Source organism: Leptonychotes weddellii, chromosome 9 (assembly GCF_054177405.1).
Source record: "Leptonychotes weddellii isolate Sample4059 chromosome 9, ASM5417740v2, whole genome shotgun sequence".
Classification (NCBI taxonomy): Eukaryota; Metazoa; Chordata; class Mammalia; order Carnivora; family Phocidae; genus Leptonychotes; species Leptonychotes weddellii.
The window spans coordinates 32692043-32714897 of NC_138377.1; the positions used below are offsets into that span (position 1 = coordinate 32692043).

Sequence of the window (22855 nt, forward strand, 5' to 3'; positions counted from 1 at the left end):
GTTCTTATTGCAACACCTGGGTTGCTTATTGATCCAAAAGAAAAAGAAAAGAAAAATTTCTTCCAGGTACCAAATCAAGTATTCTATTAATAATATATTAGATGTTTTCAGGGATGCCTGGGTGGCTCAGTAGGTTAAGCATCTGCCTTCGGCTCAGGTCATGATCCCAGGGTCTTGGGATCGAGCCCCACGTCAGGCTCCCTGCTCCGTGGGGAGTCTGCTTCTCCCTCTGCCTGACACTCCCCCATTTGTGCGTGCTTTCTCTCTCTGACAGATAAATAAATGAATCTTTTAAAAATATATATTAGATAATTTCAATTTGGAAGTAAAAGTTTTGATACACATATATATTTGCTTCCCACATCCTTTTCCAAAACATAGAAAGATCACATCAACCCTTCTAGAGAGATTCCTTTAGGAATTTGTGTATTTCTCTACAAAATTATTGATCTCAATAAATATTTTATTGATTATGAGTATGATGAAATACGATGTTTCCTATATAAGGCTTTGCTAACTACACATTAGCAACCAAAACAAAATTGTTCACCAATGTATACCCTAACTCAACTCAAATGCAGGAAAATTCCCAATGACTACAGAATTTTGTTTAAACACAGAACCTCTAGTACAACAAAAGTAAACAAAATAGGCAAGTGGTAACAACAACATGCAGGGTGTGAAAATACCCATTTTCCACACACATGGTGGGTATCAGAAAAGCTGCGTTCGCAGAAGTGTCTGAGTTGCACCTGTTTCCCCCTTGACCATCTATTAACTTCACAGAGGTGTGTTCTTTACTGACAAAACACTATTTCTCCCTTGCCTTCGTCAATATTTTTTTCAAGAATCATCTTCTTAAGGAAGTCTTCCCTTGCCTTGAGTTTCTCTGCACAGTTGGGTCTATACTTGGGAGTCACCTGGTTTCAATTTTCTTTTTTAATCCTGATTTCTTAAAAAAGAACCAGTTGTGTGGTATTACTGCCAGACACCAACTGCTAGTCATCCGATTAATTCTTTTCTAGTTTTCAGATACTGCTATCTCTTGGCGGCAAAGATTTGGGGATCCTCTTTTTTGTCACCTGAGATAACAATCGTTAATATTAACTAATTAGTCTGTGATAACTGATTTACCGTCGACCTTCTTTCTTTATTCAAAAACATTATTCGAGCACCTATCATAGACCACACGCATTTTTTAATGGCAATATTGAATTTCTTTCCTTTTTCACTAATTCACTGAATTAATGAGAAAACAAGGAAGTTGGATAACTAATCTGGGCTTTACTTGCTAGTTATTTGAAACTGAAGAGAATCCAAAGGTGAATGGAGGGGAAAAAAAAGAATATTTGCAACCATAGAAACTGCAATTGCTAAAGGTGGCCTGGGAAACCTGCCAGTAACCAGTTCACCCACCTCTTTTTATAGTCAAAGAAATCCAAGTTCATTTAACGCTTAAGCAATTCCCCCACCTCCCATTTCACCACTTTGCTTCTGAGAAGCTTGGGCCCACATGTAAGTTACTTGCCTGAGGTCACACAGCTGTGCAATCTTTTAATTCAGAGTCCACAGTTTTTTCCACAATCACACCCCTGCTAAATATCTTTTCTAAATGATAGCCCCAAATTCTAAAAGCAGCAATGATTTAAGCGAGTGTTTTATGATTGTGCATGTCAGGGGTCTAAAAAGTATTACCACAAGTATTTCTTGTTAAAGAGAATTATGTCGTTTCCACCATGTAACTATAAATTAATAATACCCAACCCTTTATTGGGCTCTGGGGCCAGGCCATCATGCTAAGTTATACACACACCCTCTCATTATTTCCCATCACAAGCCCTTATTATTCCCAGTGTACAGATGGGGAAACTGAGGCATAGATAGGTTATTCAAACCACCTATGGTCACCCAACTAGTAAGTGGAACCAGGATTCAGTCTCTGATTTCATTATGCCTTGGGATCTACAAGTCCACATTCTTCACATGACTTCTCCAATCTGTAGTATCCAAGTTCGGCTCTCACTTAGTGAATGTCGCACTGCTTGGTTTCTGCATCAACACACCACTGATCTAAGTAACAGGATTCAGTTAAAATGCAAGCTAATTTTCCGGTGGTGGCTGTATTTCATGCCAAAATACCAACCCTTTAAATTTACTCCTTAACATTTTACAGTCAGTTCTACAAACATCTGCAAGTCTCCCCCCACAGCACCACCACACACACACACTTGTTACAGAAGAAAGAAGTAGTTGCTGGTGGAAAGGCTAGTTCACGCTGACAAATAGTGAGCAAGTGATAAATCCTCCCTTGCTCCGCACCATGCTTACTTTCTAGATCAACATCTGATGGCAAATCTTCCAGGTTTCCAGGCTGACAGCACATATGAAGATGTTAAAGTTCACAAAGAACTCTTGGCTCAATATGCAAAGTATTGCAAACACAGAAAGCTTCTCAGCTCTGGATGCTCGTCCAGGTACCTGAGCAGTTTGTTTGTTACCGACAGGGACTTACCTCCTCTGTTTGGTTGGGACTCAGTGAGTCTGGTGCAAGAATTTGTGCCATAGGATTATCACATGTGCTTATTTTCTCAGCTGCCTCCTGTAAAGAAAAGAACCAGAGGTCCAGAAAACTTCCTGCCCTCGCTCCCATGTAAGTTACTCTTCCTGCACCGGCTCATTTTACATATCACCTGGTTGCAGAAATGTCCAGAAAAGTCAGGTGCATTTAGGGAAAAGTTGGTTTGTTAGGAAAAAAATCAGCTTCCCCAGGTTTGTCTTTATTTGAAAGACTTAAATTTTCCAAAACTCTCTAGTTAATGAGGAACATACAAGGAAATCTACAGAATTCTCTATTTAAGTGGATTAATAGGGGAACTAAAATTAAGTGAAGTTATATGATAAAGGCCACCTTTCAAATAATAGGGGGAAAGATTAACTTATGAAATTTGGGAACTACTGAGGCATTTCATGAGAAAATATAACCAAATCCTTGTCTTACTCCTAATAATGGATTCTAATTGTATCTAATACTTGTTTATTAATTAACTAATTAATTTTTAGAGAGAGTGTGAGCAGGATGGGGGGTGGAGGGAGGAGAGGGAGAGAGAGAATCTTAAGCAGGCTCCACACCCAGAGTGGAGTCGAACACAGGGCTCTATCTCACAACCCTGAGATCATGATCTGAGCCAAAATCAAGAGCTGGACGATCAACTCACTAAGCACCCAGATGCCCCTTTATCTACTATTTAAATGTAAAAGTTAGGGGCGCCTGGGTGGCTCAGATGGTTAAGCATCTGCCTTCAGCTCAGGTCATGATCCCAGGGTCCTGGGATCGAGCCCCACATCGGGCTCCTGGCTCAGTGGGGAGCCTGCTTCTCCCTCTCCCTCTGCCTCTCCCCTGCTCATGCTCTCTCTCTGTATCTCTGTGTCTCAAATGAATAAATAAAATATTTAAAAAAAAAAATTAAAAAAAATAAAAAATAAATGTAAAAGTTATACCATAAAAAGTCTTAAAAAAAAAAGTGAATCTTTTTCTAATCTAAGAGTGGGGAAGGACTTTTAAAGCATGCAGTAAAGGGAAAGAATGCTAGTATTAGCAACATAAAAAATAATGTTTACCTTAAAAGCATCATAACCTAAGTTAAAAATGAAATAACAGACTGAGATAATAGCTTACAATGTGTTAATATCCTTAATATATATCCTTAAAAGTCAGTAAGGAAAATATCAAACCCTAGGTAGAGAAGAAAGTCAAACGGCATGAGCAAGCAATTCATAAAAGAAGAATACAAAAGTAGGAGCACCTGGGTGGCAGAATCGGTTAAGTGTCCGACTCTTGGTTTCAACTCTTGGTTTCTGCTCATGTCGTGATCTCAGGGTCATGAGATCAAGCCCCACATCGTGCTCCTCATTCAGCAGGGAGTCTGCTTCAGACTCTCTCTCCCTCTGCCCCTCCTTCCTGTGCACATGTGCACACGTGCTCTCTTTCTCTCTCGAATAAATAAATACATCTTTAAAAATAAGAGTACAGGGGCACCTGGGTGGCTCAGTTGGTTAAGCGTCTGCCTTCAGCTCAGGTCATGATCCCAAGGTCCTGGGATCGAGCCCCGCATCGGGTTCTCTGCTCAGTGGGGAGCCTGCTTCTCCCTCTCCCCCTGCTCATGTGCTCTCTCTCTCTCACTCACTCATTCTTTCTCTCAAATAAATAAAATCTTAAAAAATTAAAAATAAATAAAAAATAAAAACAAGAATACAAAAGCCAATAAACACAGAGATATTCATTCTTAGAACATAAATGTAATTTGAACCACTGGATAAGTCTGGCTAAAACTGAAAATATCTCACGTCAGTTTGGGGTCAAGAAAGCGGCATTTCCATGCATTCCTGGAAGGAATAAAATTGATACAGTCTTTCCAGAGGGCAAACTTTCTACTTTGATAATTGTGTCACACTTTAAATGGATGTATACTTTGATTCAGCACTCCCACTTATTAGGTTAACCAAGGTTAAACAATGGGAAAATGATATATACACAAATAATTAACATCATGTGGTGGGAAAAGTATAATTGACCAATCTTGATTGTTCTACTTACAAGCTGCATAATCTTGGACAAGTTCACTGGGATTCTCTGTGCCTCTGAGGTAGGAATGTAACCTTCCCCACTCATGCATGGGATTACTAAACAAGATGACATATATAAAGCATCTAGCAGTAACTACCAAAATATTACTTTTCAGCTTCTTATACTGAAACCAAGAACTGCTATGAACCAAGAACTAAAAGTAAAGCTTAGACAAAATTGGAAAGGGAGGTCAGGATCATGAAGAGTCTGGAAAGGCTAAGAAGACTGTATTTTACTCAGCAGATAATCAGAATCCATTAAAGATTTCAGCTTAGCGGTAATGCGTTTAGGAAAAGTCATCAGTTACTATTGTATAAGACGTACTCGGAAAAATAACTGGAGGCTCTGAACTCAATTAGCAGCATACTCCAAAAGCCCAGGGCAGAAGTCACAACTGCCTGGAATAGGATGACGGCATAATCATGGGAGGAGAAGAAGGATGAATGGACATCACTTGGCCACTGATTGGACATGGAAGCTAAGAGAAGTGAGGTACCTAAGATGACTCTGAAGTCTGTCTTAGACTCTGAGAACATAGTGGTGCCATAAACAGACACTGAGAAATTAGAAGAACCAATTTTGAAGGAAGGTGGTAAAATGAGTTTGAGATGAAGAAAACACACTCAAAAAGAGAAATCTATCAGCAAGGTAGAAATGTAAAACAGACTTAAAGGAAAAGTCAAGACAAGAGGCTTGATGTGGGGATCACTGGCACAGGGGGACGACCAAACCTACAGGAGGAGATAAAACTGCCGAGGGAAATGAGAGAAGGAAGAGGACAGAATACTGGGCAAATGTCCACCATTATGTGGGTAGGGCGACAGGTGATAGAGGAGGGGCTGCAGGTATGAGACAAGAAAGTGCAGAATTAAGAAAGCCAAAGTATCCCTGCATTTCAGGAAAGAAGAGATGCTGATAGTGTCTAATGCTGGAAAGATCAATAAGGATTAGGACTCATAAAAAGACACTACACTGATGTTCTAGATGTCAATGGCAGATTAAACATAGTCAGGGGCAAAAATCTGATTACAAAAGGGGCCAACGGTGAGGAGCTCCAAGTAAAGACTTCTAGCCACAAACGAGAGGAAGCACAGTAACTGACCCCGGGAAGCAGGATAGAGAAAGTCAATGCATTAGAGTCCCTTGCTGAGCCCAGTATAGGACATACATCCGTAAAAGATAAAGTTCTTGCCACTCACTTGAACTGTGTCCGTGTGTGCATAAAAATGTGGTAAGTCCTAACTGAGGTTCAAAACGCTACCAGACTGAAGAGAAAGTGGAGGCTTCTTGGAGGAGGTGGAAGATGAGAGGGCCCTAGCGGATGAGCAGGTGGTCTACAGGCGGGCTGGAAGGGAGGGGCATCCCGGGGATGCAAGGCAGTTTCTGAAGACAGTCTGGGCTTTGGGATGCTCAGTTTGTTTGGAAGGGCGGGACCACGAGGGAGAAGACTTGCTGGAGATGGGGAGACTGACTATGTCTCAGAAAGGGAAGGAACCCATCAAGAGGCAGAGCCCAGTGCCAAGGTTTAACAAAAGGACTGGCCTAGGGGCTGGGGGGAAGGGTCAGCCCTGGAGACAGGAGCGCAAGGCAGATGGATCATAATGATGCTGGGATGTTTCAGGAACATGGGGAAAACATTGTTTTCACATTAGCTTATAATGATTTTCTAAGGTGAGGGCATTTGCCCTCTGGTTTGAGAGGTTGGAGAAGATTTGGAAGGTCATAAAGAGCAAAAAAGACATTAATACACATTATACACTACCTTGTTCAAAGAGGATTATGGGGAGACTCCTCCCCCAACTACTCCCAAAAGAGAGGTGTGTTAAATGCTTTGAAACATTATGGTGAACTTTTAAAGAGGGGCTCCTTTGAGTTACCTGTTTTGTTAGTCTGAATTCTCACATATGGAGTTCTCAGAAAATACTCTCCTATTATCACTGAGTACACAATAGAACTGCAAATAATAAGCCCGTACTTGGCTGTTTTTGAATTTGTGCAGAGGTAATGGTGAGAAGCTTAAAAAAATTCAACCCCAGCAGGTACCTTCCCTAAGCAGTCTTTCAAACAAGAAATTCTTTGGACTTACTTCCTTTACTGTCCCTGCAAGCCCCCAACCACCGAAGGTATTATGTTCAGTATTACCTGGATGATGGTTCCAGAAGACGAGGATGCTCTATCTTCCTCCATGTCCCTATCATGCTTCCAGAGTAAAGACCAAGACCCAGAAGATGGCTCTGCTTTCTTATCTCCATTCTAACACAGTAATCAATTGATTAGCAAAGAAGTAATTTCCTACCATCCTAAAAGCATCCTACTCATCTCTCTTGTAAAACTCGGTTTACCAGGCAGTGTAAAACTGTAGCCCTTAATCCCTCACCCCTTCTATTTTTCACCTCTTTCTTCGGCTAAGCAAATAATAGGAGTCTAAATGTCGTTGCTCTTCCTGAAGCCTAAAAGATATTCTGAAAAGTTGGAAGTCAGCTCACATCGCTCAAAAAGGATCTTTAAAATGGTGCTTTAGGAATTTAATCTGCTTTGGTAAAGGTAACCTTAAATGCTATCTTTAAATAACGGCCTGATGAACATGTGTTTTTGCTGTTGCCAAAGACAAACAGTTGGTATTATAAACATATCAGCTCAGAGACAAATATAGGCCTTAAATTAGAAGCAGACGGCCGGTCATTCTATTCTCGGCCCCGGTTCCTCTGCTCTCGCTACTCCTTCTGCCGTGAAGGGGCATACTCAGATTACAAAGTTGTCTGGTGGTCTGAGCACAGAGTGAGCCTGTGATCTCCCTTGTCTTACCACTCAGTTCCATGCTGTCCCAGTCTATAGAAAAGCAGGTGGTTCTGTGTGATGGTAGAGCTACTGAACAATCCATAAAATGAGAAGAGAAAGTGTCTCGTGGTTACATGTGAGACATAAAGACGACAAACTGCTGCAATTTTCTTCCTTTTGGCACAAGACCCATCATAACTTTTGTTTTTAAAGTACAAAATGGAAATTGATACCAGGAAAGGCAACTGTCCATGTCTCCTTCAGTCTGTTCTAATGAAGTCGTAAGGATGAGTGGTATTAGTTGCTAACACAACTCTCTATATTGGCAATGCTGTTTCAGACTAACAAATCTGGAAACAAATTCAAATCTGGAAAAATAAAGTTCTACAAAGTACACTAGGAATGCCAACCAAACAACATACTCTCCAAACTTCAGAGAAGGTACTCAGAAGTCAGGATCCAACCAAGAACTTCACCTTCTCCCTTAGGCTAACAAGTGCGTCTGAATTACATTTCTCCCACTTGGGCTTGAAGTCAATTTAGATGCACTTAACGTTAATAATGTAGGAGAACGGCTTCAATCACCCTTATAAAACATCGGCATTAAATTTTAAAATCCTTGTGTTTCTATTCATTCTAAGAGCTTCCCATTGAACTGAACTTCTTTTAGAGATTTCAGTTCTCACGCAATGTAACGAGAAAATCATGTTCCTTACTTCACTCTTCAGGGAGCTCTCTTCCGCCTCTTCCGTGAGCGCCGGCAGGAAAGACATGGCACTGGTTTTGTTCATCTGAAAGGCACAGCACAAACGCTTGTGGCCAGTTTGCTGTCCAACATCCCCGGGATCCTGGCCCGGCTGCGCCTTGATGTAGCTAATTGTTTACTCATTTCATTCGAGCAGCCCACCCACCCACGCAGCATCTGGGTCCAGTAACTTGCAGCTCATCCTGCCAAATATCATGACTCCGTCAAATCTTACATCCCTTTTACCTGCACTGCTCCCTGTGGCCCCTCCTCCAACAGTTCAAAATGGGATCCACAGGTGTGGACACTGAGTGGGCTTAGAGTGGGGCCGGGTCCATTTCTGACTTTGCACTGGGCTGACCGGTTACCACGAAGATCCTGCAGGCGTGGCTCCCACCCTCCTGCCCGTGGAATTCCATACACCCTTCAAGGAACTCGGGCATAAGAATTCCAGGTTGAGTTCAGGACAGACACACCCCAAGGATTTATATTCCCTAGTGAACAATCTCGGGCAGATGGCTCCACTTTTAAAATTCCTATAGGCCATCAACCTAGATGCCACAGGCTTTTCAGGTGGCAAATAACACCAATTCAGTACTCCTGTGGGGAGTGGGACCAACATTAGCCTGAAGTCCTACCCACCTTCCACTCAGAATCCCTCTCAGCTACTCTCTCCTCTTCTGACGCTCCGGTTGATGGCATTTCTTGTTCTAATGCTTGCTGGTCTTGCTGTAAATGCTGGTGAAGGGTTAGGATGGCAGCCTTCAGGTCCACCAGCAGGTTCTCTTTCTTCTGGTTCAAACTCAGAATCTGCTTTTCCATATCTTCGATGTCTCCCTGTGCAGAAAGAGTGTTTGCATTGCTGTGAGCCCTCTGAGGCCTCTACCTGCCCCCAGGAGCTTGCATCATTTGGTATAAGGGGTGATGAGTGTTCTATGGTATCTGATGTGCAGATCCAGGAGTGAATGTCTGGGACGGTAGAGCTCCTCCTGATCCTGGCTGCAGTTCCAAATGACCTGGTGAGGGTTTATAAGCTCCCCTTATGGGATGACTTAGCTTCACCGGACACTTGATCCATCAATTCTCTGGGGGTCAAGCTAAGGCTCAGAGATTTGTCACAAGCTCTGTGGGGGACTGTGGTGTGAGGGAGCGTGAAGTGTAACTTACCACGGGAATGATGGACACATGATTCCAAGTTTTATAACATTACTTTAAAAATGTGTATGATTGGTGGGTGGGAATAAAATGTCTTCTATGTGGCAGAAGGGCCCTTGCCCACTGTCCGTCTAAGACAAATATAGAATTAAAGAATCCTAGATTTGGAGGACATAGCAGGTGTCTAATAGAACATCCCCCTCTCTTAACCCCTGTGAAAGGCATCATTCCACCTCTGTCTGAGCCCTGCAGTGAGTGCTGCATCAGAAGACAACCCGCTCCTTATCAGCAAACCTTCCCGCACTGGCATTTTTATTTCTAATATATTCCTCAAACCCCTGTTCATTTGTTTGTTCGTTCCTTCCTTCTTTCTTCCCATCCATCAATCCGTGCATCCTACAGACATTCACAGAATCATTCCCTTTCTTACAGAGAAGCCTACCATGTCTCCGCATATAAGTGAGAGTTCTAAGGTCCAGGGAGGAATTTTCCAGGGCTGCAGGTAGCCAGTGACGGGAGCACAGACCCAGACTCCCTGATACCCACCTCCAGAGCCCCTCTGCTACCGCACACATTCTGACACCAATAACCCTATTCTGTCTGAAGTGAAACTTCCTGTAATTGCTTTGGGAAATGAGAACTAAAGTAAATAGGAGTTGGCAATGCTGTGTGTCCATTTTCAATAAACACTAAACTTCAGAGTTAAAATGCCTCCCGACAGACCTAATATGCCAGCCATTAGAATAACCCTAAGAGAAACAGCAGTTTGCACACCAACCTTATAGAGGCACAGTAGTTCTCAAAGTGGCATCTACAGAACCCCTGGGGGTTCCCATTCGGTGAGGTCAAGATCGTTTTCATAATAATACTAAAATGTTATCTGCCCTTTTTACTCTGCTGCCATTTTTCACTATAGGATGATGCAAAGCAATGGTGGGTAAAACTACTTGCACTTCATATGAATCAAGGCAGGGACATCAACTATATTAGTTACTAAATTCTTCACTATCATGTGCTCAACTGTAAAAAAAAAAAAAAAAGCCAGTTTGGCTTAAGAATATGCTTTTTTTTTTAAAAGAATATTCTTGATAAAGAACATGCACTTTTAATATTCTGTGTGACAAGGTGGAAAGTATGCATAAAGCGCTTCTGCCGTGTGCCAAAGTATGATGGTGGAGGAAAAGCTCTGTGTGGTTATTTAAGTTTTGAGCTGAACTACCCATTTTTTTCATAAAATGCTATTTTCACTTAGAAAAATACAGCTGCTAAGCTAGACAAATATAGAAATACTAACAGATTTTTCTGAAAAGATAAATGTTAATATTAGCAAGTGTGAATTTTTTAATATCAACTACTGAAATGTTGACATATTTGGAGGATCTGTGTGACTGGCGAAACAAAATTTTCCAAACGATCAAGGATGACATCATAAAACCATGCACAGTTAGAAGATCCATTCATAGTACAAGTAGGCCAACGGGTCTTAATGCAAGAGCATGAAAGTTCATTGACATGGATTTGGATTCCATTTAACAACAAACCTGTGAGTAACTTCTACTTGTTGGAGTTTAGTTTCAAAGAATGTCGACAATTTTTCAAAAAGGTTATTAAAATATTCCTTTCTTTTCCAAGTACATCTTGTTGAGAGGTTGGGTTGTTTTTATATACTTCAAACACAACTACATACCTCAACAGATGGAATGCAGAAGCAGGTGAGAATCTAGTTGTCTTCTACGAAGCCAGACATTTAAGAGATTTGCAAGAATGTAAAACAAGGTCACTCCTCTCACTACATTTGCTTTTGGAAATTTTAACTTCTTCCATAAAAATATGTTATTTCTATCAATATGTAATGGGTTTATCATTGTTATTTGAAAATAAACTAAATTATTTTTACATGTTTGAGTTTTCGTTTCTTTCTATATCAATAGATATGATTCATATAAACCAAAGCTCTTTGGGGTCCTCGTATTTTTTAATGTGATGGGAAATTTAACAGATTTGCAATACTGAGTCTTTAATGTTGAGTCTGCCTTACTGAGTCCACCACCTAATAGGTGTGTCCCCTTAGACCCCTCTCTGTAAGTAATTTGCTTTAGACCTCACAGCTAGCAAGTGTCATAACCCGGTTTTGAATACCATAGCATTCACCTGCCCAAATCAGCTTCATAGTGGGATAAATGCAGCTCTTTACAATGCCTGGCACACAATCAAGTTTTTTTGTTATAGAAATACTAATTCGAGGGGCGCCTGGGTGGCTCAGTCGTTAAGCGTCTGCCTTCAGCTCAGGTCATGATCCCAGGGTCCTGGGATCGAGCCCCGCATCAGGCTCCCTGCTCGGCGGGGAGCCTGCTTCTCCCTCTCCCACTCCCCCTGCTTGTGTTCCCTCTCTCGCTGTGTCTCTCTCTGTCAAATAAATAAATAAAATCTTTAAAAAAAAAAAAAAAGAAATACTAATTCGAAAACACAGACTAAATTTAAAAAAAAAAACAAAAAACCCTAGCAGTAGAGGGTTAATATGCACACCACTGTAACTGGGTCCACAGGATATTGCTAAGTATGGCACATGGAAATACTACTTAGTGTATGAAACTCTTCATTACAACAGGGTTCAGGGTGTTTAGCTGTAAAGCCCAGCCCGCCCACCCTGCCTGGCCCCTATCTCAGAAAGCGAGGTGGAAAATCAGGTTGTCCAAATATCCTGTGTGACATCAGCTTCTTCGGTGGCAGAGCAAATTCAGACCCAAATGCACCTCTTTTATGAAATCGGAATGGAAAGTGAACATACACATCATATACCTTCAGTTGGAAGAGGGGAGGAAACACACTGTACCATCCCAGAGGCTTCTAGACACCAATGGTTTAGTAAGCGACTGCTGAATGAACTACAGGGCAAATCAGTTAAAGAGACATACCTGTACTTGTGCCAGGTTGGTAGCTTGGTCTGGTGACAGACGTTCATGGGAGAACTCAGCTGAGTAATCATTTAAGATCTGCTTCAGATTTTCTATGTCTTCATTGCATTCATCGGTCTGTTTTATGACGATCTATAAAAGAGCCCCCCGCCCAAAGAAGAATCTTTGTCATAATCTAAGGACTAGATTCATGGATTGCTTCCAACATCTATCCCCACCACAAGTTTCAATCAATTACAACAAATACACACCCACATAGGTTGCAGTAGAAAATGGAAGCCTAAATACAGAGAGAAATGTTCAAAGAGCTGGCACCTGACTTTCCTGCTCTACTAGATGCCAGGACACCTCGGGCAACGCTTGGAGTACAAGCATAAGACGACATGCCTTTGCTCGTAAGTCTAGTGGGCTTATTCTGGGAAGCATTTGATGGCATGTGAACATGAAGTTGCCAAGTTTTATGAAACTACTGGTATGTTGTACATGCTCTTTTAATGCATGCTCGATGTGATGCTTTCCACACAGAAAGGTGACATCACTGATTCAGAGCGGAAAGGGCATGTGATCTGACAGATAAGAAGTCTTCCCATTCCAGCCACATCCTCATCCGGTAGCCCTTGGGATCAGTGATGTACATTTTATGAGTAAGAGGCTGAGGGTTCAAGAGCAGTCTGAGTTGGCAGGAGGAAAAGGCAAAATTAACCAGAAAACACATTGAATCTAGTGTTAAGGAAGTAGTGAAGCTCAAACCTATTTGTGGACTAAGCTGTATGATCAAAGTATGATAGAAAGATAAAGAAAGTATATATATATAAAAAAAGATAAAGTATGCTACACAATGAAGCAAAATGCCTTTTAAAACTTCAAAGTTTCTGGCCAACATAGAATTCTTCCTTGTATTTTCTTTAATATTTAATCATAATTTTAGCTGTGGGCTGGAAATAAGTAACTAGGTTCACTGCACACACCGGTTCCCCAACCCTCGATAATGAGCTACATTCTATTACCCACTGCCCTCCCCAAAGTAATTTGTCTTGTTTTCCACAATGAGGGCACTTACAATATCCAAAATAGAAATTAAAAGAAATGTACCATATTCTAATGATTTTCATTACCACTGGCTTACTTAATTTTGAAATATATGAGATGACATCTGATTTCCACTTACATAATAACATGGAAAATTTAAGCAGCACAGTTTGAGACCTAACGGCACAAAATATAATTTCTTCTTCTATTTCCCCCTTCTCATCCTGTGAAGAAGCCACTTTAAAGCATAGTTACAACTGTTATTTTCTTTTCCTGACCAGGAAACCAATAAAGCACATACACACACAAAAAAAAAGATTAAAAAGAATAGATCAAATTTGTATCTCTGTTTTCTTCTCTTTATCATATTAAAAAGTACTACACAGAGTACCTGATCTTTTTTCTCCCTGTGGTTGTTAGGAAATGACATCTGCTGATCAGCAGCCAGGACAGAGAGATTCTATGAGCTAAGACTCAAACCAGAGGTTACAATATCTTCAAATCTTAGGAGAACACGAAGTAGCCAGCTAAATGGGAATGAAATTTAAGAGGGACAACGAGCAGCTTTCTCCCCTACAATCAGGTGGTGGTTGGGAAGGAGGGGAAAAAAATAACCTTTCTCCCACCCCAACCTAATCTAATAAGGAAAAACCAGTGGGTGGTGGGAGGATGGGGTGGGACCTACCAATGGAGTTGAAAAGTCTGTGGAATTTAAGGCTCTTTCAGCAACTTTCTGTTCTTGTGAAAGTGGTTGTTAATCTAGGAATGCAAACCAAAGAAAAATATAATTTCTATCTAATAATGATTCCTGACCTGGGCCTGGAGATCAATCAAAACATAAGAAAAAAAAAATACCCTCTGTGGAGAGGATGAAAGATGCTATCAGTTAGAAGAAAGAGACCCTGATATGGAGAATGAATGATATCAGGAGTCTAGAAACTCAAATTCTTGTCTTATTTGCACATAAATTAATCTGGACACAAGTTAGCTCAGTGGTCTTTCAGCAAGTCATCTAATCTTCTGACTCTTGTCTCCTTTTATGTAAAAATAAGTTTGCAAGGTGCCAACTCTATCTGTACCACATGTTGGAGAGTAAAATGAGATGATTAATAGGAAAGTGACTGAAATGTATAGAGAGATTATTATGGTGCTGGTTACTGTAAGGGTCTCAGGAGATTGTACCGCTCAGGTTTGAATCTCTCCCCATAGCATTTACTCGCGGAGTTCATCAATAATCATAGGATGGAATCAAACAGATCATAACTATGCTTTAGTGCTTTCGACCGAACAAGAGTAAGAACTGAGAATTTGAGCAATAACATACTCTCTTTTACCAAATGTCACCTCTTGGATAATAATACTGGAAGAGACCAAGAGGAATCAACAAGGGCAGCATCTAACAGTCATGGGACTCTCACTGACCCAACCATTAAAACCGAAAACAAAACCAGCTTTTGCCAAACATTTTCAGCCTATAAGTTGGCTGTCATCATCATAAACTGCTCACCTTTAATAATTCATTTTGTTCCTGAGTCACATTTTCCAACAGTTTTATGTCTTGTAAAAGCTGATTTGTCCGCTGAAACACAGGTAGAGGTTTCATTCCTGTCTGGGGCCACCGCAGTTCCACTTGGTAAGACACGAGTTCAGCAATGGCTTTCTTCATGGGACGGATGTTTTCAAGTATGACCTTAATTGTATCAGATAAGCATGGTACATAAATAAAAAGAAATGGCCACTGCTGAGTCTGTTCAAAGTTAAAATACTGTATGATTTAGTCTTTAATCTATAGTTTTGATTTTTAAAGCATTTCCTTGGCTCAGACTGAAAAGAACTCTCAGATCACTTGTGACTGGATGGCTAAAGGTCTCAGGAAAGAAGGCCTGAGGCAAGAGTAATCCATCAGCGCTAGGTTCTGCGTTTGGACCACCCTTGCCTTCCCTCTCTTCGCTGCCCCCCACTCTCTGCAGAACTAGTGCTTTGCTTTGTGTCACCAGGCAGTGAGCTGTCCAAGGGCAAATACTACCTCTGACGTTCCGAGCCTCTGCGCCTAGCATGGGGCTTCCCACAGGAAGCTCTCAAAAAGTGCTTCTTGAACGGTCCTGCCAAATTTCCGAAGTCCCAAAAATATAATTATATTTTGCTTGAATGACACCTGCTCCATCAAGCTCTGGATTTATATAATCCTGGGAGGTAGGTATCAGAACTTCCATGTCACAGTACGGAAATTGGGTGCACAGAAGTTAGAAGACCCAGAGGAGGTCAGACTGTAAAAGGCAGAACTGGGAGTGGAGTCCAGGCCTGCCTGATTCCAAAGCACGGGCTCCTAACCGCTAGGCTGACAGGGAATCAAGTCTGTATGCTGTTTAATATGTCCCAGATCCCGTGCTAGGGGCTCTGTATACACCGTAATTGTCCAGTACAATCACTACAATACCAATGTGCAGATAAAAGAGAATCCAAGAAACGTTAACTAAATTGCTCAAAGTCACATAGCCCGTAAGCAGTGCAGTTGGGTCTAGAACGCAGTTCTCTTGACCTAGAGGCTCAAGCTCTTGAACTATTAAGCACTGGGAATTGACATGAAGGCAAAACTCCCAAACTCTGAAGTTTTCAGAAGAAAAAGCAAAACAAAACAAAAAAAAACCTATAGGAAAATTATCTTTTTACACATAGTACTGTATGATCTAAAACATGATATTTATTGTCATTCCTATCTATTTCCCAACTTTATTTTGCTATTATTCTAGCAAGACTAAGTACTTTTTATCGCATCATATTATTACATATTTAAAAGCAAACATAATAAGTATTATAAGAAAATGTTTTTAATAATGATCCATGCTTCCTTACCTCCCCATGCTTAAGATGTTCTTCCGGTGAAAAATCAAATATTTCTTTTGATAAGAGGATAGCTCTGATTTTTGAAACTTTTTTCTCTATTGATTTTACTTCAGTTTCAATAGCAACCACATCCTAGAATTTCAGAAACAAAAACTCTCATGCAGTATATACTGTCTGTTAATAATCCATAAAACACAACTTATTGCTATGTATTCTATTCTCCTATTTAATAAAAAATGCCACTTACACTTCTTAAAAATTAACCAAGTCTATCTTCAACAAATGGTGTTGGGAAAACTGGACAGCTACATGCAAAAGAATGAAACTGGACCACATCCTTATAATATACACAAAAATAAACTCAAAATGGATTAAAGACCTAAATGTGAAATATGAAACCATAAAAATCCTAGAGGAGAACAAGGTAGTGACTTCTTTGACATTGGCCATAACATCTCTCTAGATATGTCTCCTGAGGCAAGGGAAACAAAAGCAAAAATAAACCACTGGGTCTACATCAAGATAAAAAGCTTCTGCACAGCCAAAGAAACAATCAACAAAACTAAAAGGCATCCTACGGAATGGGAGAAAATATGTGCAAATGACATATCCAATAAAGGGTTAGTACCCAAAATATATAAAGAACTTATACAGTTCAACACCAAAAAATCCAAATAATCCAATTAAAAATGGGAAGAAGACGTGAACAGACATTTCAGCAAAGAAGACATACAGATGGCCAGCAGACACATGAAAAGATGCTCAACATCACTCATCATCAGGGAAAAGCAAATCAAAACCACAATGAGATATCACCTCACATGTGTCAAAATGGCTAAAGTGAAAAACACAAGAAACAAGTGTTGGCAAGCATGTGGAGAGAAAGGAAATGTGTGCTGTTGGTGGGAATGCAAACTGGTACAGCCACTGTGGAAAACAGTCTGGAGGATCCTCAAAAAGTTAAAAATGGAATTACCATGTGATCCAGTAATTCCACTAGTGGTAAACAATACAAAAACACTAATTTGAAGAGATACAGCACCCCTATGTTTATTGCAGCATTATTTACAATAGACAAATTATGGAAGCAACCTAAGTGTCCATCGATAGATGAGTGGACAAAGAAGATGTGGGGTATATATATATAATGGGATATTACTTAGCCATAAAAAAGAATGAAATCTTGTCATTTACAACAAGATGGATGGAGCTAGAGAGTATAATGCTAAGTGAAATAAGTCAGTCAGAGAAAGACAAATACCATATGATTTCACTCATATGTGGAAGTTAGGAAACAAAACAAATGAATAGAGAAAAAAAGAAACAAACCAAAAACCAGACTCTTAACTATAGAGAACAAACTGATGGTTACCAGAAGGAAGGTGGGTGGGGGCTGGGTGAAATAGGTGAAGGGGTTTAAGAGTACACTTATTGTGATGAGCACCGAGTAACGTACAGAATTGTTGAATCACTATATTGTATACCTGAAACTAACATAACACTATATGTTAACTATACTGGAATAAAAAAAAACTAACAGAGTGTACATAGATGTTGACTGCTTTATTTTATTTTATTTATTTATTTGAGAGAGAGAGAGTGAGCAAGAGAGAGCACAAGCAGGGTGAAGGGCAGAGGGAGAAGCAGACTCCCCACTGAGCAGGGAGCCTGACATGGGACTTGATCCTGGGACTCTAGGACCATGACCTGAGCCGAAGGCAGATGCCCAACTGAATGAGCCAGCCAGGCACCCTGATTGCTTTTAATAAAAAGGTCATTCTATTAATAGCATACCACACTATAAAGCATTGCTTATACCTTGTTGAGTTAAAACTTTTCATAAGGCCAATTTTCAATTATTCACACTATGAGATCAAAAGTATTATGCATCTGAATCAATTTTTTAAAGTTTATTTGTATTTTTAGTAATTTCTATATCTAACATGGGGCTCAAACTCATGACCTCAAGATCAAGAGTTGGATGCTGTCCCAACTGAGCCAGCCAGGCACCCCTGAATCAATTTTTAAGTAAATTCTCAATATCTACGAACTCTTTAGATTTATCTTTGGAATGTGTTTAAACACTGAAATACAAGTGGGTCTAACATTTAAAAAAATTCTATCACTTTATGTAAAATGATAAAGTCACCCTTGGAAAACAAACACAAAAGAAGCTGGAAAAATTGACAGGATTTTCTTGCCAATACCCCAATGAACTATTGTCATGCAGAGTCACTAAATTACTTTATAACATCCTCAGATTAATTTATAAACAATAGATCACCTGTCCAGTGGTTATTCTCCGATCAATGTCAACCTCTAGGACTTAGCCAAGAACCTTACAGTGAAAATGCTGCATTGTGTGCTATAAACCTACACACGGGCTACAGATCCCACGTGTGGAAGAATATGTGCTGTAAAACCATAAATGGATGAATACAGGCTACAAACCCTTCATACTGAAGTCCACCTGCACTGTAAGAAGGCCTTCAGACCTTTACTTAAGAGCTCAGTGCAGGGGCGCCTGGGTGGTTCAGTTGGTTAAGCGACTGCCTTCGGCTCAGGTCATGATCCTGGAGTCCCTGGATCGAGTCCCGCATCCAGCTCCCTGCTCGGCAGGGAGTCTGCTTCTCCCTCTGACCCTCCCCCCTCTCATGTACTCGCTCTCTCTCATTCTCTCTCTCTCAAATAAATAAAATCTTTAAAAAAAAAAAAAAAAAAGAGCTCAGTGCAGAGGGGCACCTGGGTGGCTCAGTCGGTTAAGCAGTTGCCTTTGGCTCAGGTCATGGTCCCAGGGTCCAGGATCGAGTCCCACATCAGGCTCCCTGCTCAGTGGGGAGTCTGCTTCTCCCTCTGCCTCTATCCCTGGCTTATGCTCTCTCTCTCTCTCTCTCAAATGAATAAATAAAATCTTAAAAAAAAAGAAAAAAAGAGCTCAATGCAGAGAGACACTGTAGTGACCAAAAGGTACAGCTAATAATGAAGGGGATAGGAAAAACTACATAGAAATAGACTGAGGGTTTCAAACTCAAGCAGTTTGGAGCCATTTAATATCAGATAAACGTAACTTTATAAGCAAATGAAACAATGAGTATAGCAACTTTGTAGTGATATTTCCAAGTTATGAAGAAAAGTTAAATTATATTGGAATTATTTTTTTGCCTCTTATATTGAAAAAGATATAAGAAAGCATATAATATCTCTTAGAGTAATTTCTATCAAAAATTGTAAAAGCATTTAAAAACCTTGGCATAAGCTTCAATAACCAAGAATGTTTAACAATGATTATTCCCTGAAGTTACATTAAGTGTGACGTAGGGAATGTAACTGAGAAACAAAAAGTAAATAATTAAGACTAATTGTACCTGCCTTTGCTATGTGACTTCATCCTTAAATAAATGCCTCACACGTTTCAAACTAAAATAAATAAAATTATTTAAAAATCCTGTGGCTGCCATATAGCAGCCCCACAGTAAATATTTGCTATTGGTGAATAAAGACTTGGGAGGTTATCTGTTTAACTCCCTCTTTGCTAATCTGTGCTTTTGTATCAATAATATCACCTCTCTGACAAAGAGAAAACAGTGAGTTTCTTTGATCAGGATTCTTTCCTTTAAATAGACCATTTCTGGACTGAGAATGGGGATATGTACCATGGGTTGCAAATTAAAGTAAAATATAATTCAAGAAATAAGAACATAGGGGCACCTGTGTGACTCAGTCGGTTAAGCATCTAACTCTTGGTTTCGGCTCAGGTCATGATGTCAGAGTTGTGAGATCGAGCCCCGTGCCAGGCTCCTTGTTCAGCATAGAGTGTGCTTGAGATTCTCTGCCACTCTCTCTCTCTCTGCCCCTCCCCCTACTCGCTCACCCTCTCTAAAATAAATAAAATCTTAAAAAAAAAAAAGAAATAACATAAATGAAAAACATACTAGACCAATGTCTTCATATAATTAGGAGTTGATTAGCAGTATAACTCTAATTTACTAAATGAAATATAAATTAAAAATAAGAAATCACATCTTTAGAGTGCCAACTCACATCAGCCACCCGCTGAATCTGTGGAAGGCTTTCCATGATTTTTTGTTGTAAAGCTGCTACTTGACGACTTAACTCTTGTACGGACTGTGCTAAATCATCGGTTTCAAAAATTATTGACAAGTCTTCTAGATCCGAGAAAATTGAATGCAAAAGACTGTGTTTCTGTTCTGAATCTTCCAAAGCCATCTATACAGTGGAAAACAAGGGAAAAAAAGAGAGAACATCAAGATACTGAAACAAGTTGATTAAAATTTAAATCAGAGAAAATTTTGTAATTTTATCGTGATGTACTGTGATGATTTCACAATACGTGCAAATATCAAATCGTTACATTGTATACCTGAAACTCATATAATGTATGTCAATTATACCTTAGTAAAAAAAAGTGTAAATCAAGGGCGCCTGGGTGGCTCAGTCAGTTAAGCATCTGCCTTCGGCTCAGGTCAGTCCCAGGGTCCTGGGATGGAGTCCTGCATCAGGCTCCCTACTCAGCAGGGAGCCTGGTTCTCCCTCTCCCTCTGCCCTGCTCATTCTCTCTCTCAAATATATAAATAAAATCTTAAAAAAAAATAACACGTTCTTCATACTTTTAAAAAAAATGTAAATCAGAGAAATTTTAAATTTGTCTCAGTATTTCAAAGTCCTACTCATATCATTTCTTTTTTATTTTAATAAAGATTGTATTTATTTATTTGACAGAGAGCAGGAGAGCGAGAGAAAGTACAAGCGGGGGAGCAGCAGAGGGAGAGGAAGATGCAGACTCCCCACTAAGCAGGGAGCCCGAAGCGGGGCTCGATCCCAGGACCCTGGGATCATGACCAGAGCCGGAGGCAGATGCTTAACTGACTGAGCCACCCAGGTGCCCCAACAACACTGGGTAGCTTTAGAGCAACTCCAGCAGCTATTTTATACCATGTAACCCTGCTCCTCCAGCCAACGGTGACAGAACCAGGAGCACCTGACCTGTAGTCCATCTCTCTGTAATTTGAAATTAGGGCCAAGAAAGCCATTCAGGCTCTCTCTCATTGACTGGACTTGTACTTTTGGGACCATGAATTTGAGAGAAATAGGTAAATGAAGTGGGGATGGGAAATGAAGTGGCAATCCTGTGGCTTGTCAGTCCTGGTGTCACTGTCCTGGCAGGACATCCCACAGGAGGCCACTGATCGCCCTGAGACATCCCTACGGCTCGAGCTGACCCGAATAACTTGGCACCAAAGGGACTCTACCTGATAAAACCAAATGAAAGTGAAAAACCTCCATTTTTATAATTTCTTAGACATTCGTCCTTATAATTTCTTTCTTTTTCTTTTAACAATTAGAATGTATTAACTTTCAAACTTAACATTTCAAAATATCTCAGCCACCAACTGGAAATGTTCAACCTGCTCATGTAGTCTTCAGGTAATTCCATAAAACATAATACGGTATGAGAAAGAACATCTGCTTAATTCAATTAGAATTCTAGTCGTAAGTCTCTAAAACTTATAAGGTTATTCAGAATTTATATTGTCCTTATTCAAGATACTAGAAGAAGAAAACTTTATGGAAAACAAACCTTAAAACCGATGCTTTTTTACCAATAATACTATTTATAATAGCATTATAAACAAAATACTTAGGGATAAATTCAACAATTTATGTGTAAGACCTGTACACTGAAGATTATGAAACACTGCCGAGAGAAATTAAAAAAGACCAAAATAAAAAGATACATCATGTTCCTGGACTGGAATAGTCAATATGGTTAAGATGTCAATTCTCGCCAAATTGATCAACACATTTAATGCAATCCACTCAAAATTCCAATAGGCCTGTGTCTATTGACAAACTGATTCCGAAACGCATATGGAACTGCAAAAGACCCAGATTAGCCAAAACAAATTTGAAAAAGGACTAGTTGTAGAATTCATGGGACCTGGTTTCAAGACTTACTATAAAGCTATAGCAATCCAGACTGTGTCACATCAGTGAAAGGACACACAGATCAGAAGAACAGAAGAGAAAGCCTAGAATTAGACCCACATTGATTTTCAACAAGGTAGTTGATTTTATTTATTTATTTAATTTTATTTATTTATTTTTAAAGATTTTATTTATTTATTTGAGAGAGAGAATGAGAGAGAGAGAGCACATGAGAGGAGGGAGGGTCAGAGGGAGAAGCAGACCCCCTGCTGAGCAAGGAGCCTGATATGGGACTCGATCCGGGGACTCCAGGATCAAGCCGAAGGCAGTCGCTTAACCAACTGAACCACCCAGGCGCCCTATTTTTTATTTTTTTTATGTTTTTAAGATTTTATTTATTTATTTGACAGAGAAAAACACAGCGAGAGAAGGAACACAAGCAGGGGAAGTGGGAGAGGGAGAAGCAGGTTCCCCACCGAGCAGGGAGCCTGATGTGAGGCTCAATCCCAGGACCCTGGGATCATGACCCAAGCCAAAGGCAGACGCTTAGGGACTGAGCCACCCAGGCGCCCCAAGGCAGTTGATTTTAAATAAGGCACCAAAGTAATTCAATGGTGAGTCTTTTCAACAAATGGTGCTGGAACACTCAGAACCCATAGAAAAAAATGAACCTTCATACCATATTCAAAAACAAACTTGAAATTGATCTAAGAGTTAAAACTGTAAAATTTCTAGAAGAAAAGACAGGAGGAGACCCTTGTGACCCTGGGTTAGGTAAAGACTCCTTAGATACAACACAAAAGGCTAAGCCATAAAAGC

At 40.1% G+C, this 22855-nt stretch overlaps 1 protein-coding gene across 10 annotated transcripts in view; it reads right to left on the minus strand.

The window, feature by feature from the left end:
• SYNE2 (spectrin repeat containing nuclear envelope protein 2) overlaps positions 1–22855 on the minus strand; it is a 214116-nt gene that overhangs the window by 96923 nt on the left and 94338 nt on the right. For 7 of the 10 annotated variants that reach the window (XM_081830388.1, XM_081830390.1, XM_081830391.1 and 4 more), the window contains 8 exons: positions 20132–20317; positions 16100–16222; positions 14754–14936; positions 12218–12349; positions 8790–8984; positions 8119–8193; positions 6767–6877; positions 2513–2599 (listed from right to left, as the gene is read on the minus strand). In XM_081830388.1, coding sequence (XP_081686514.1) covers positions 2513–2599; positions 6767–6877; positions 8119–8193; positions 8790–8984; positions 12218–12349; positions 14754–14936; positions 16100–16222; positions 20132–20317 — 1092 coding nt within the window. The remainder of the gene's footprint in view (positions 1–2512; positions 2600–6766; positions 6878–8118; positions 8194–8789; positions 8985–12217; positions 12350–14753; positions 14937–16099; positions 16223–20131; positions 20318–22855) is intronic. The other 3 variants (XM_081830393.1, XM_081830389.1, XM_081830394.1) reach the window with 3 other exon arrangements.